Source organism: Idiotropiscis lumnitzeri, chromosome 10, assembly GCF_059441095.1.
Source record: "Idiotropiscis lumnitzeri isolate Australia: NSW breed Sydney's pygmy pipehorse chromosome 10, RoL_Ilum_1.0, whole genome shotgun sequence".
Classification (NCBI taxonomy): domain Eukaryota; kingdom Metazoa; phylum Chordata; class Actinopteri; order Syngnathiformes; family Syngnathidae; genus Idiotropiscis; species Idiotropiscis lumnitzeri.
The window spans coordinates 12,505,575-12,520,843 of NC_142400.1; the positions used below are offsets into that span (position 1 = coordinate 12,505,575).

The 15,269-nt window shown below is 38.5% G+C and overlaps 1 protein-coding gene across 1 annotated transcript; it reads right to left on the bottom strand.

Moving 5' to 3' along the window:
* Positions 1-3,905: 3,905 nt before the first annotated feature.
* scgn (secretagogin, EF-hand calcium binding protein) lies at positions 3,906-15,233 on the bottom strand. The gene is made up of 11 exons (XM_088306963.1): positions 15,080-15,233; positions 14,765-14,835; positions 11,690-11,782; positions 9,680-9,769; positions 9,121-9,177; positions 8,727-8,804; positions 8,557-8,612; positions 7,525-7,570; positions 7,349-7,408; positions 4,453-4,521; positions 3,906-4,269 (listed from the first exon to the last, which is right to left on the bottom strand). Exons 1-11 carry the CDS (start codon positions 15,147-15,149, stop codon positions 4,141-4,143), a joined length of 819 nt encoding a protein of 272 aa, XP_088163089.1. The 5' UTR covers positions 15,150-15,233; the 3' UTR covers positions 3,906-4,140.
* Positions 15,234-15,269: the final 36 nt, after the last annotated feature.

The window sequence follows — 15,269 nt, forward strand, 5'->3', positions numbered from 1 at the left end:
AACCACCAATCTGGAAAGTTTTTCCTTTCTGGCTGTGACAGGACACCCTGTTGAGGGTTTACAGTGCGTCCGGCAGTGGTCATGCTTGGACGGCTTCTCCGCCATGAAGTTGTTTGTGTTCACTTCCTCGGATGGAGGACCCAACATGTGGTTACCACGTTTTTGTGGAGGGGAGGGGAGGCTGCATATAGAAATAAATCTCAAGTATTTATAGCCATGTTTTAAAAAGTATTTTTAGTTCAACACACAGAATGAGAACTAAAAGTAGCTGCTTTTGAAACCATGACAGCAAATATTTAATCTCCGATTGGGTCACATCCCAAACACTAAACTAGGATTTTTTTTGTTTTTTTTTGCGTACATGAAATTGAACGTTTGGTTACAATGTACATTGAAGAAAAAAAAGACTTGAAATTTTAGAATGTGCAGAAAAGCCTTGATTGAGAACTTTTCCGCCTTCGCTTGACCAGTTGCCCGCTCATCATAGCAGTGCTCGGATGTAACCACGGTATCCTGCAACCTGGCAGATCCATACATTGTCAAATGTCTACGACGCCGCTCACAGGTTCCCCCGAATGGCGTCTCGGCCTCTGGCATTTTCAGAGCGTCTGTGTTGGGTTTCACCTAGGAGAGGCGCAGCAACGCAGGCCCAAGCTGCGTCACAGCGAGACTTTAAGGGTTACAATTTACTGCATCTGTCTTGTTTGTTGTTTACTCAGCCTGCAACCTTTGCAGGAAAAGACAAAAAAAAGCTAAATAACAGAGAGTAAACATACAAGGAAGGAATTCAGGGGAGTTGGGTGGCACCATTGCCTTTATTAACTTATACACCGCCCTGTGATGAGCATCTCGATAAATGTTCAGTAATAAAGTTCAATTCAAAAAGTAAAGTTCATCAAGATTCATTAAATACATATATTTCCAAAGGCGAATTGCTACCTAATTTCTAAATTTTTATAATTTTTTTAAAAGTATTTTTTAATTGTTTGAGATGGTTATTTTTTCTTTTTCTTTGCTGTGATCAATAAAATTAGATGAAAATTTTGAATCTAAAAGTACATTCAAAATTAATCAACGTAACTACTGAAATGAAGTTTTTCAGAAAATTCAAACTTAATGAGATACACAGTATAAAGCTATTTTTCTAAATGCAAGAATTATTTAAATTTTCACATTATAGTTGGATTACTCATTAGTGTCCTTATATTTTATTTTCTATTATAATAAGTTTAAATTTATGAACATATATAGTAATATTTTTATTTGAATATTTTTCTTATTTATTTTATTTTTAATTGAGAAAAATAATGCATTCTAATTGAGTCACTGTGAAACACATTCAGACAATTGGTTTTCCAGCTACTAAGCACTCACTCAAAGCGCTTCACCTTGACTCGGACTCCTCAATGACAAACCATAAGTGGGTATTCGGATTCTAAACAATGTTGGTTTTCCCAGTGTATGAAACAAAAATCTTTGACATAAATGACATTCCTTTTCAGATCCACTTTCCCTATATTGCACATTATGTTATGTCACATAAATGTTTACTAGTCTATATATTCTGTTGCTTTGAATAGACAACAGCTTTGAAGTGTTTAATTTCTGACACATACTAGATATAGTACTCTAGATTTTCAGAAAGCCAATGGAATGGGAAAGTGCTGCATTAATTTATTTCACCACTAGACGGCAGCACTTCGCAAGGTACTGTAAACAGAGTCGGTGGTATCATTTTAAAGCAATTGTTAAATCTTGAAATGTTTATTTCAAAAGTAACAACTAGCCCATGTGGTGCTTTGTAGTGAACCATCCTTAAAGACATTTTATCAACAGGGTCATTCATTAAATCTTCAGACTTTAAGCAGCACTTAACTTAATTGTTTTGCGTGTTGAGCAAAGGTAATTGTGCCAAAGTTGATAGTAGTTTTTCTCATTTTTGTCATCTCATTTTAAAGCACAAGTCATGTTACGCGGAGAGTTCGAATGGCGGCAGAGAGATCTCATTGTTCAGTGAGGAAAAATATTGCACAACAATGTCCTGATCAAGTACAGAACGTCACACAAAAAAATGAATGAAAGAGGAAGAACATTGGTCAAAGATGCTGCTAAGAGGCCAACATGCAGGAACAATAAAGAAGATGCAGGAATTTATGGCAAGTAATGGATGGAAGATGCCAAAGCGCTTCACACTGTTACCTCATCTACCGACTCTGCACTGTAGGGCAGACGTGCTTACCAGTCAACCACCGTGCCGTCTATAATATTTCATTTTTAATTCATCCGTCCATCCATTATCTGAGACACTTATTCTCAAATTATTTAATTTTTGGGCCTTTCAAAATGACCCAACTAGGGCGATGCCGTCGTGTCTTTTATTGATGAGCAACCATTGGAAGACAGAAATTAATTAACGGAGTAGTGCATTTGGCCGGTGACCAGTGGAGGGTGTACGTCGCCCCTCACCACCAAGTTAGATGAAGAAAGCTGCAGCTCGCCCGTGACCATAATGCGGACACTCACTATAGAAGATGGAGGGACAGTATAGAAAAGTCCTTACTAAATTACAGCGGAGCAGAGCAAGAACCTGGTGGTTCTGCACTTAGTCGAGTCCCTTGGGCCATAGAGATGACAGTCCAAGCATTGCAAATGTTCCGCTCTTTGGACAATTGATATCACTGCCACTACTTTGACTCGACATTATGTTCGATTCCTATCGCATTTTTTTTTGTTACAAAATATTTACATGCATCATCTTTCTGAGTAATGACAGACAGCGGCTTAGAATTCAACCTGCACCCTTTGGGATTTCTTTGTGATTCATTAGACGTGTTGAACAGCAAGTGGACACGAGGATTATGGTCCTAGAGAAACTGAAGCGCTCTAAATGGGAACGTGTTTGTTTGGGAGCAGCTGTTAGACAGCTGCTTATACCGCACAAATACACACACACACACACACTCACTGTACACGCACACACTGACAATTTGACACCATCTGTAAACAAACTAATAATATGCAATGTCTCTTTTTGATAGCTACAGTCTGTCGTGGCTGGCTATTAGATTGTCGACAAATTAGCCGTAAGTGGTAGATAAGAAAACTGGACCCTGCGGTATATCTCATGAAAAGTATTCTCACCCACATGCACACGCGCACACACACGTGAACATCACAGGTGCAATTATCTGGGGAAAAAGAGGGCACTCATGCTTTTATGTCCACCCTATTACCTCCGTTTAGTGGCCACAGCAGGTCTGGACAAACAAGTCAGCCAGTTGCAGTCATGATGTATAATCATAAAAGGGTCTGCTTAATGTTCAAATGTTCTCAGACAGAGATAACGTAGAGGTCCATTCAAGTCAATGAGAGCAAGTCTCGTCATTCAATGTATCCACACGATCCTCTTTAGGGCCGCCACACGCGCACAATACCAGGCAAGGTTCACAAAGGTTGCTACAGAAGGACAACATGGTCGGCAAAAAAGACAAAAATGAGCATATTTTGAAAGACAGGACTTTCTCGGGTTCACTTGAAAGCCGCTCATGACATTTTTTTCGTTTTGGATATTTTTTTCAATGAGTGAAATTGTTAGCTACTTGTGAGGCCATGCGTTTCATGTTGTTCTTAATAATGTAACGGTAAAATAGAACATCCGTCAGCGATGGACTGACGGACCAACTTGCCCACCTCTGCTTTTCACACTGCACTAAACAGGTTGCAGCGTGCCGATGTCGCGATTATGGGTATACGAGCCTTATGGAGACACTTGCGATCCCTTATGGGAACACAAAACAAATAAAAGCCGGTTATCATGTGCTCTCAGTCCGAGTAACGAGAGCTACAACAATTCATTCTTTTCGTTCATTTGAAGCCACAATGAATTCCACAGCACCAATTCTGAATTTAACACAAGCATTCACTTTGCATCATTTAATTTGAACTTAAACATGCACAATACAGCACTTTTTTAATTAAACAATATCACAATGTGTTTTTTTTTCATTATAGTTAAGTCAAAGAGGTGCTTCAATGATTGAGCAAGATCACACATGAACCAAATGATCAGTCTCTGCTTCACATAGATTACATTCATGCTTTGAAAATCTAACATGATAACGCGATGCTCTAACAGTACACCTAAGGCATGTGTTTCACTCCCAAGCAAAGCGAGAGCTCATTTTTCTGAATTTTTCCATCCTTGTTGATATCACAGTGGCGCAACAAAACAGCTCGCAGCTTGTCTAGCTCGGGACCTGTGAGGTTGGGCTGAGGGCCACACAAGAGGAGGGAAAATATGTCATTTATAGCAGTGTTGAATTCAGTAATGGTGCTGAAAAAAATTGTAAAAGATATTTCTGTAAAATCTCAAGGATTTTGACTTATAGCATGACTAAAATTCACGTTAATAACTTGAAACCAATGTTCAGTACTGATCTCCTGAGATCTTACCCTGACCAGTTCCATCATATCTTTGACAAAGCCATCCACCTCTGCACCCTCCAGTGCTCCAGTCTTGTTCTAACATAGGGAGGAGAAGAATTAAAAACAAAAAAATGCATTGCCTCTGAAATAATCACTACATCATCTCAAACATTTTGACTCTCAAGTTTCTCTAATCATTTGAATAGATCTAATTGAAAAACTTGAATATCCAGTCTTGTAATATGTGTTTGTAATTCCAAGGCCAAATCGTAGCCAACTCCAACAAGGTAGTTCGATATTATTATTACCATTATTCGGCTGTGTTTACTATTCATCGGGGGAAAATTATTCGGTTTCCATTCATCCATCCATCCATTATCTAAGCCACTTCTCCTCACGAGGGTCGCAGGGGGTGCTGGAGCCTATTCCAGTTAACTACAAGCTGTAGACGGGGTACACGTTGAACTGGTTGCCAGACAATTGCAGGGCACACCAAGACAAACAACCATCCACTCTCACAATCACACCTAAGGCCAATTTAGAGCGTCCCATTAACCTGCCACATATTTTTTTCGGAATGTGGGAGGAAACCCGAGAACCCGGAGAAAACCCACGCAGGCAAGAGGAGAACATGCCACCCTGCACCTCCGTACTGTGAGACAGACACAGACTTGCTAACTAGCTGCCTCTCTTTCATTTCTATTAAGTCAATTCCTTCCACGCGATTCTCTCACTTGGAAGGTGCCGCAAATCTCCCGTTTAGACTTCTGACACACCCACCATGCGTAATCTGGAGATATGTGCGGAGCCACCAAAGCGATGTGATTTGGTCAAGTCTAAGGGTGGCCGTAATTTTCGTCTCATGCAGTTATCATGAGACGTGTGAATTCCATAGAGATCCATTTTTCATTATAAATCATACCATGTGAAATGAACTTGGGTCATGGATCTTCAAATTATTGCGAGTAACATTTGTGTGTCTTATCTTTTGTCTACTTTGAAGGAGCTTGTATTTTTGGATTCACTTTTTAATATATAAAAAAAAGCAATTAAAAAAAAAGCAATTTAATCTGAATACTGTGTGCAAAACTGAATACTTAGGAGGTGCAAATTGTGAGTTGACCCGGTTGCCAAGCAACACACTTGGTATGAAATACCACAAATGTTTGTATAACTCACATAAGTCACAGTCCGTTATTAAAATGACTGTATTGTTTGTGATTGGCGCTTCAACATAAGCCCCATCAGAATGTAGAAATGCGCCTTCAATAGTTGAAACATGGCATTATGATTAATATTGCATGAGTGGACAATGAGTTAAGTAGCAAAATCCTCCCGATTTTTAGCTATCTCAATGGGAGGCTATTTTGTCACTTCTGTTGACTGAAAATGACATCACAATTGCTCATGGCTCAGGTAACAACCAATCATGTCTAAGCTTTTTTTTGGAGCTGAGCCATGATTGGTCATTAGGTGAAGCCTGAGCAACTGTGATGTCATTTTCAGTTGACAGCAAGTGGCGAAATGGCCGCCCCCTGAGATGGCTAAAAACGAGTGGATTTTACTGCTTAACTCATGTTTCACAAACGCAAAATCAATCACATTGCCACGTTGCGACTACTACTACTGCATAGAACCAATCCTTGTATAGAAATGTTTGGGGTGCGAATTTGTCTAAATGTTCCATGTGGTTGACGAGTCCAGGGAGTGTACCGCTTGTCAGTGTCAACAGAATTTAACAAACAATGACTCATATACTAACATTGTGGTATTTACTGCAGCTCAGACTTTGAGTTCCATCATCAAATCTATGTTCATTTGAGGTATGTTTTATACTGCCCCCTAGTGTTTAAAACTGTTAAACTATATTGTATTTAACGTTACTATATTACAGTATTACTATATGCTATTATACAGTACAGTACCGCAGACATTGTTTTATAAAAACAAAAAAAAAATGTGTTGGTGTTTTTTTGGGGGGGGGAAAGGGGGGTCATGGGTGCTGGAATGGATTACACATATGGGATGTCATCCAATTAATAGTTAAGAAGACGTGCTATTTAAAAAAAAAAAAAAAATCGCAACACATGCCCATAAGAAATCCAGTGATGTTCTCTGAACTGAGATTTTGAGTAATATGAGGATGTCATGCCAGACTTTTTCAAGACATGAGAGTAGGAGGGGCCAAATAAATGATCGCATCATATTACATACAGTAGAAATCAAAGGCCAGTAAAAAACAAAACAAAAACAACAACAAAAAAAAACAAGCTCAAATCACATTTACTTTGAAAGGGGGGTTGGAAACTAAAACGGCTTGCAATATTTTTTACATTTTTAAAAGTGAAGATGATTTGCAAATGTTGTATTTTAGCTAGAAACAAAGTCAATGCACAGAATTTGGTTTGGTGGTTCCCATATAATGATGCGGAGGGCACGAACTGGCCCCGAGCGAGGAATTTGATGCCTGTTCTTTAGAGTTTAAGAGTAAAGTAAGAGACGAAATCAGTGATAACACTTTGTGGTTAGCTCTTGAGATGCCTTATTACTATTTCTAACCTCAGAAAACTCTTTAAAAACATTTACACTGGCTATTCATTTACACATACATGTTCATATAAATTCTCATCTTAGTGCACAGGAATAAAAGAAACGTATTAGTGCCGATAAGGCAATTACCTTGTTAGGCCAAAGAGTGCACTGACAACCTAATGCGTGTTCTATTTCATTAACGACCTTTTACTACAAGACTCAGACCTCTAATAAGTTCTATCACTGACCAACACATGAATAAGTAAAATGGAGGGTGCTCTATCAATAAAAAGCGACATTACAAGATATGTGGAAATGCTTCTTGTGGTCGTGTAGCATAGGCACCGGAGGTTTTTTATGATGGATGTATTAAAAACCTATTCGTACTTACAATGTCATAATGGTCAAAAATCTTCTCAAAATCTCTCTTCCTTTCTGCTTTACTGCCGGCCTAGAGAACATACACAAAGACAAGTTGTTGGACTGGTTCAAATGGTAAAAAAGACAATTTCATGACGTTAATGACATTCATGTAGTTTGTATTATTATGTAAAATAGGACACCTACATCCAAGTGGAACTGGAGCAAAAAATTCTCTTCTAATGCCAAGATCCTGTTTGAGGAAAGCATTGTCATAACATGTCAGTATAAGCAGATTAATAAAACGATCTAATGATCTATGTTCAAACATTTTGTTAAAAGAATAGCCAGAGATAGGCATTTCGTCCCAGGGATGGAACATCACAGATGGACAGACGACAATTTTTTTTTATTTAAAAAAAAAAAAAAAAAAAAAAACGCACTAAGAAAGACTGAAAGTGGCATTTCGTCCGTCCCTTTAATCGTCCTTAGAATTTAAATGTTTGCACTTGGAGCAAAAATCCTGTTGTTTTTACAGGCCCTTTAACTGAGAGTTCAACTGAGAGTGTGCAAGAGTGACAGAGAGAGAGAGAGGAGAGAGAGAGAGTAGGGAAAAATAGACGCGATACCTGCGGTTGTGTGAAGAAGCAATTGAGACCCAAATCAAGCATCTTAAATTGCGTTTAATCTCAACAAAGGGATGAATTGCAATAAATACAGCCATCTCTAAAGTGCGACCCCAGTCCGAATTCGCAACAAGAGTCTGAGAAAGGTTCCAGTACGCTGTGTAACTTCAGCTGTGTTCTGTGTTGTTTAGACCTGCGGCTATTTGATCAAAGCGACTAATGTATGTAAAAGTCAGTTTTTATGGCTGAATTTAGCTAATGTGGCTTTTAGGAAATTCCGGTAAGTGGGTGTGAATAGGTTATTAGTCAGCTGATGACATTTAAATAATGTTTATGAATTATGAAACCCCTGATGTTAGCCTTTCATCATGCACGGACGCTATATTTTTTATTTTTTGGGGCCGGGGGAGACGGACTGGTTAAGCAGTTTAAAAGGACGCAAGACGGATGGGAACGCAGGACGAGTCTTTTATGAATAAGGACGAGGTGATGGCGGAAGGAGGACAGAGCAGCAAAATACGGTAAAATGCCCATTTATGCGGCTTACTATGGCAGTGAACACTTACACACATACCGTATGAGTCACACATTTATTTATTTTTTTATTATATACCTGGCCAAGTCGTTCAGATCCAAACGACCATCCTTGTTCTTGTCAAAGATTTTCATCTGCCGCACAAAAATAATATAAAAGTGTTTTTATGTGATGTTGTAATAAGCAGCTTCTCTGTCCGTTAAGGCTGACCTCAAATAAATGTGTTTGATGCGAGGTGTGAATCATACCATTGTGTCCGTGTATTCTTCCAGCTTGCCAGGTGACACTTTCCGATTATGCTGTTGGAACAGGTCTTTCAGGAAAGCCTAAAAACACACACACACACCCACACACACACACCCACACACACCAAATGTAATCAAGATGTTTTTACACACAGGGCCACCAAAAGGAAGAAAAAAGATTGCAAATATCTTAAATGAACTTTTTAAGTCATTCCCAATTCCCGAGCGATCATCTTTGCTTGCCAACCATTAAAGCGCCTTGCAAGTGGTTAAACATGCCAAACATGTTGATGTGAAAGTGGAAGGACAGGAATTGGGGGCTGAGCCTTTTACATTCCCCTTCACAAAGAAAGATTTTTTTTTCATTCTGCTTTTCTTTAGAGCTTTTGTTTGTTACCTTCAGCTCCTGAGCTGAAATGTAGCCACTGCAGTCCACGTCGTATTTCCTCCAGATCTGCAGCGGCCGGCATGTGAGCGATGGCATTCATGGGAAAGGATTTATAGGGAGGATGAGAAGAGTGGAAAAAAGGTTAACCATGATGACAAACTACAACTGAAAATAATCATAAAAGTGACAGTATCCTTGAGTGTTATTTTATGCAATGTTAATGAAAATAAAATAAGAAGCTCTTGTTGATCGCACAAAAACGATTGCCAGTATAACTTGTACCTATGGAATGAAATAAACAATGCGATCCCGAATATGAAGAAAAAGTTTGGCGGACCAGCTACGGTGTAGAGTATATTTAATTTCACTTTCAAGTTTCAATTGTGATGATAGATTTCTTTTGCTTTCAGAAGCTGCGGTTACCTTGCCTCATAGCGAGGGGTGCACCTTAATATGAACGCCACTTTGGTTGACCATGCTTGATAGAGGGCTTCTGTCACCCCCTGATTAAACATGCACTTAAACCCTATACCCAACAATTTATTAGCGTAATAGCGATTGGCTTCACCTGCATGAAGTCGACACTATTGTCCAAAGGAGCTTCTCTGTGGAAGATCAACAGGAAGTTCTCCGTCTCAGGTAAGATCATGTTAGCCAACTGTAAAACAAAACCCACAATTGAGGGATAGACGATTTCCTTACAATGTAAATGTTCCATTCGGAATGACTTTTATCCGGGGAATAGAATGTTCCAACGAAGTAAACATGAGATGATGGAAAAATAAAGTCTACTACTCCTACCCTCCTCCGTAGATAATTATTGAATTTATCGGAGTGCAGACACGACCGAGGGAATAGCAATGAGTGTTTGGACCAACTCACCTCTCTCTCATTCCTTCCGTCTGTCCTTTAATAATATTACTGGAGGTCCATAGTAGATTAAACCTAGCCCGCTGGCATCAATCTCACTGAAATAGTGGCCCACATTGCAGCTAGTGGTTGATGCGGAAATAAACGCAATGCACCATCATGAGTGCCAAATGCACACTCTTTAACACATGGCCTATCAGAGAGGAAGCAGCAGCTCCCTGAGTGATCGGCTCACTTCCTTTCTAATTCTGCAGAATAATACTTGGACCAGAGAATAAGAACTATTTTGACACGGGGGACTTGCTCAACTTCATCCACATCTTAATAGCATAACATCAACATTTATCTAGTAACATGACATGAGCAAATTAACAAATCACACTCATCCGAAATGCTGATAATTAGATGTACAATTGTGCCTTGACTTATGAGTGCTTTGACTTACATTTTATTTTTTTTTTGTATTACGAGCTGTCACTTGACCATTTTTTTATTTGTCTGTGTCAAGTTTACTCAGACCAATCAATGAAAGCAAACAAAAATGTTGACGTTATTGTGCTGGTGAATTTGGATTATCAATATATTCTACACTAAAAAAGTATAGTGACATTTACTTTAAAAAAAAATCGGGGAAAAAGTTTATCAATTTCTAATTAATACTAAAAAGTACTAATGAGACTAAAATTAATTAAAATATTTAATAAATAATTGCTAGTCGTAATTATTTTAAATAAACTCATACTATGACCGGAAAGTAAAATTTAATGAAGAAATTTCCTTATAAAATGTCATTTCTGAGTGAAAAAACATTTTTTCCATGTCAATATCGTTCTAGATTCGACAGGATATTGACATGATGACATATAGAAGCTGAAATCTGATTGGCCCAAAAAAAAAAAAAAAAAATCCAATATCTACATACAGTACATCTAATAAAAGCGAGTGCAGACAAACACTACAAAATGACAAGAATAGACTGAAGGGAATACATTCATCCAATTCAATGGAACAAATATTCAAATGTAAATGGAGGTCATTGCCTCTGATAGTCTTCAGACAAGCAGGGAAGGTCCTTGCTGTCCCTCAGTGTTCACAACAAACTCAAGAAAAAATGGAAAATTTCAGGGCGTGTATGCTTCAAATGCAGCAAAGAAAGAACCCGTTCTCAACTGGTTCTACATCGTAAACTAATTGAATTGGTGGAGCCTGGGAACATTGTCATCTTCCATCCGTGACATTAAATCTCAGTCGTCAGACAAGTTAGATTAAATGAAAAATGCCTCCTTTGAGAATTGAGTCGATATTTGAACAGTACTTGACAGGGCCTCGGTGTCAGTCAGTCAGTGAGATTAGCGGTGGAAAGCCTCCAGAGCAGACTTAACAGCATTAAGGCTGTGTCTTTGTCATGGAAACATGAATTAAATAAAAGACAGATCTTTAAATGCAGCAGCGGAAGAGGAGAGTGGCAGTGAATTAGTGACAGACAAAAGTGCGCCATAAATACTTTTAATTGTGAGGCTTTCAATTGGTAACGACAAAAAAAAACCAGTTGAGTGCGTGCTTTTCTGTTCATGTGCGCAGAAGTAAGAGTTGAACTCGAGAAGATATCCATATTTGCAGCATGAATGACCTCCACCAAGCTCAGTGCCACAGACGACACAAAAATGACACATGACACTAAAGAGACATGCTGCTGATGACGCCGTACCTCCTGGATCTGTAGTTTGCCATCAGCGGAGACGTCGTAGGCCGACATGAATCTCTGCTTCAGCCTCTGGACCCGCTCCTCAGTCACATTCTCCTGCAGGGACATAATGAGCAGTCATTTGAACATCCATAGCAGTGAGGCTCAACTTTCTATCTTGCAAATGTGTTTTCATTACACTACATCGATGAGATTCACAGAATAACCCGTGATGCGATATCATACCAACAGTAATTGCGTAGAAATCAACACAGAGTCAATTAACGATGAATAAGGACGTGATCTTGACAAAAGCGATTCATTTTAACAAGACAACCCTTATGAAATTACTATTTTCCACATAGTATGTGATACTTTATTGTTTAAGTGGAGTTTATGTGATGAAGATGTGATCAAATGTTTTTATTTGTTGTGCAGTGTTTTAACTCATTCACTACCAGCCGAGTAAAAAAAAAAAAATAAATAAAAATCTTTGACGTGTTTATCCGTCAATGGGAGCGAATGAGTTAAGTGATCAGACTTAGTCAGCTATAATCGCGATATATGATGTTTGTGTCGATATCGTATCAAAACAAATCACATATATTGTAGACCACACAGGGCGTATTATTTAATTCTTAACTGTTGTAACAATTCAGATTAATTTAAAAGGTATAGGTGTGTCACTAAGCTGTAAAGATGAAGGCCGGGCACGCACATGCATATAGATGTCAAAGGGGGCTTGAGCCCCTGCCTCTTTTTCTTCTTGAGGAAAAAGTGCCCTTGATGTTTTTCTTTCTGCTGTTTTACTCTTGGAGGCAAGTGCTGATGAATGAAGTTTTCTAGTTCACAAATGACAAGACCAAAGATAGCTAGTGTATGTCTTGCTAACATGCACGTAGGAGGTGCTGGCTGATGTTGTTTAAGACGCTTCCATTGGCTTAAGAGCAAGTCGGCGGTGATCACTCCCACAACGGCGCAAACTCTATTTTCTAACTGCCCGCATCTATGAAAAGGCCAAAAGATGAAGAAGAAAAAAAACAACTCCACCCATGTGCACAGTTAGACCAGCTTGACTTGTGCTGGGAATGTAATAGGGCCCAAGGTGTCACAGTTTCTTTTATTCGTGCTCATTCTTGTGATAAACCCAGTGCATACTCAAGAAAAAAATGTCTTTGTGCAGCTACTTCCAACCATTATGTGAGTGTAAAGGTACCGTAATAAACAGGTAAGTCCTCTGGATGTTTCTATACATAAGTTACAAGAATCTCTTTTTCTCACTTGAGCCCCCACGCTTCAAAATGTCTGTGTATGTCCCCGAGGGTTTCACTCTCATATACAAGTATCACAACTTCAAACTAAGCACACATCAAAGATTACAGAACCATGTACTGTTCATAAGAAAATAATAACAAGATATTTAAAAATGAAAAAATAAAAGGCCAATGTCTAATCATAAAATTAAAAGTTCAAAGCATTATATGCAACTAAAGTTAAAATTTTTTCCCAAATATTTTGATTGTCACTGATGAATGGTATGTCCGTATTACTAGGGAAGGTGACTGGCAATTGTAACACTAAAAGGTAAACAACCATGTACCGGGACTTTTTATTTATTTATTTTTTGGTTCTGCAGTCTCAAGGATGCACTTTTCTTCACAATGTTTCCGTTTCACATATTGGGAGAAATAAAGAGCAGTGACATTGGTGGCTGACTCACATAAGCAAGAGACACATTTTGCACCGAATGGAGACAACAAGAAAGGCCACAGTCTTTTTTTTTTTTATACAAAACGTCATATATCAAAGAATTCATAACCACAGTTGAAACAAGATACCAACATCCAAAGAAGCAAGTAACTATGGAAACATATGATTGGGAACATGACTTTTCAAGTGGAGAACGCGCAGGCTGCAGATGAGCATGCTGGCTTCAGATCCATTAGTGAAAAGCCAGTGTTTGTCTTCATCATCATCATACTTAAGTCGGGAACCATTTGTTGTTGCTAGGCAAACCTTTTCCATCTCACAGACTGAAACTGGACTTTTCTGGGAGATGGGGGCATTGCAAACTTGCACATTTCAATTTTGTTGATAAAAATGAGCGTCACTTTTCAAAATATCATATCACAAGAATATGTATACATGTACAATAATGTATGAAAGATTACAATATTGAACATCCTAACGTAATTATTTTTGCAAAGTCACTCTGATAATGTGCTTAGAATTGTGTTTCTAAAGCCTTATTAAGCCAAGGTAGAAAAAAATCTCACCGCACACCAAAACAAACAAACAAAAACAAAAAGTATGAATACTGAAATAAATAATGTCTCGATGTACTCACAATTTTGGTTTATTGATCATTGCTTAGTGTACCTTTTGCCACCTAATCTCGTTGCACACTTGAGTACAATGACAATAAAGGGATTTCTGATTCTGATTCTGATTCTAATTCTAATGGCAGAGCATTTAATAATTCTGCCTACCAATATACATCATTAGCAAAGAAATAGAATAAAGATGTTAATATTAATGTCAGAGGGAGTAAGCAAAATTGGAAAATTTTCTGCTGCACTCATGATGAGTTCTCACTGCCGATTGGTTAAGAATCTCAAGCTCAGGTACAACGACTGAATTGTCCAGTGTGCGAATATGGTACTGACTCAAATATAGTATCGTAAGACGAGGTTGGTGCGTTTATCCGAGGCCACATAAATAACAAAGCAATGCACTTATCCTTGTGGCTTTTACACTGCAAAGCAAACAAGGACGACTAATTGACATGCGGCCTGTATGTTTAATACAATCCCATTTGTGAGCACGTCAAACACGCTCGCACTTTACAGAGACATTCTTTATGATTGGAGGCTAATTTACCAAATGCGAATGTAAAGTGACATCAGCTACCTAAACATGACACGACCATGTGCGGAAATTGCAGAGCATTTGCAATTCATAGCTGAGTCATGCATCATGTATCATGAGCCTTCATCAGCAAATGCGACGAGTGATGACATGATAAATGTTGTGCGTACTTAAATGAACTGCTGTCATCACAGGTGAACCGGATGAGTTCAGAATGTCAAGTGGACTCACCTTTGGCCCCAGTCTCTTCATCATGTGTCGGAAAAACTCATCCAGCTCCTTTCCCTCAATGTAGCCATTGTCTGGAAAAAAAAAAGATTTATTTAACAGATTATTTTAAATTGAAAAGATCTAAAAGAAGTCACTATTTTTCACTACTTTTATCCAGCCTTTTTCCATCTGTGACTGTACTCTATGACCTGCTCTCTTCAAAATTCAAATATAACAAAAATTACTTTCCCGATGATTTCCTCACAAGACACAGAATACATCTCCTTTAACAGCTGTTTGGAGATGAGAAAAAAAAATGTGACTCATTTTTCTTACCATCTGCATCAAAGTGCTGCCAGATTTCCAAGAAACCAGCAGCGTCCAGCTTATCAAAGGCACTGTCCATTGTGACACTTTTCACACAGAAAGACTCCTGCGGGGAGAGGAGGTTGTCTTTTAAACTCTTGCTTGAATGATATATGTTGTATGCAGAAACCACACCCCTTCTGCAAGTGGGAACTGCACG

Bases quoted from the DNA above. Each gene is read 5' to 3' on its own strand.
- scgn (XM_088306963.1), bottom strand. From the start codon at position 15,149: ATGGACAGTGCCTTTGATAAGCTGGACGCTGCTGGTTTCTTGGAAATC. The intron at 11,783-14,764 runs GTGAGTCCACTT...ATGTCCCTGCAG, and splicing joins TGAAGAGACTGGGGCCAAAG to GAGAATGTGACTGAGGAGCG. The intron at 4,522-7,348 runs GTAAGTACGAAT...TCCCTATGTTAG, and splicing joins TTTTTGACCATTATGACATT to AACAAGACTGGAGCACTGGA.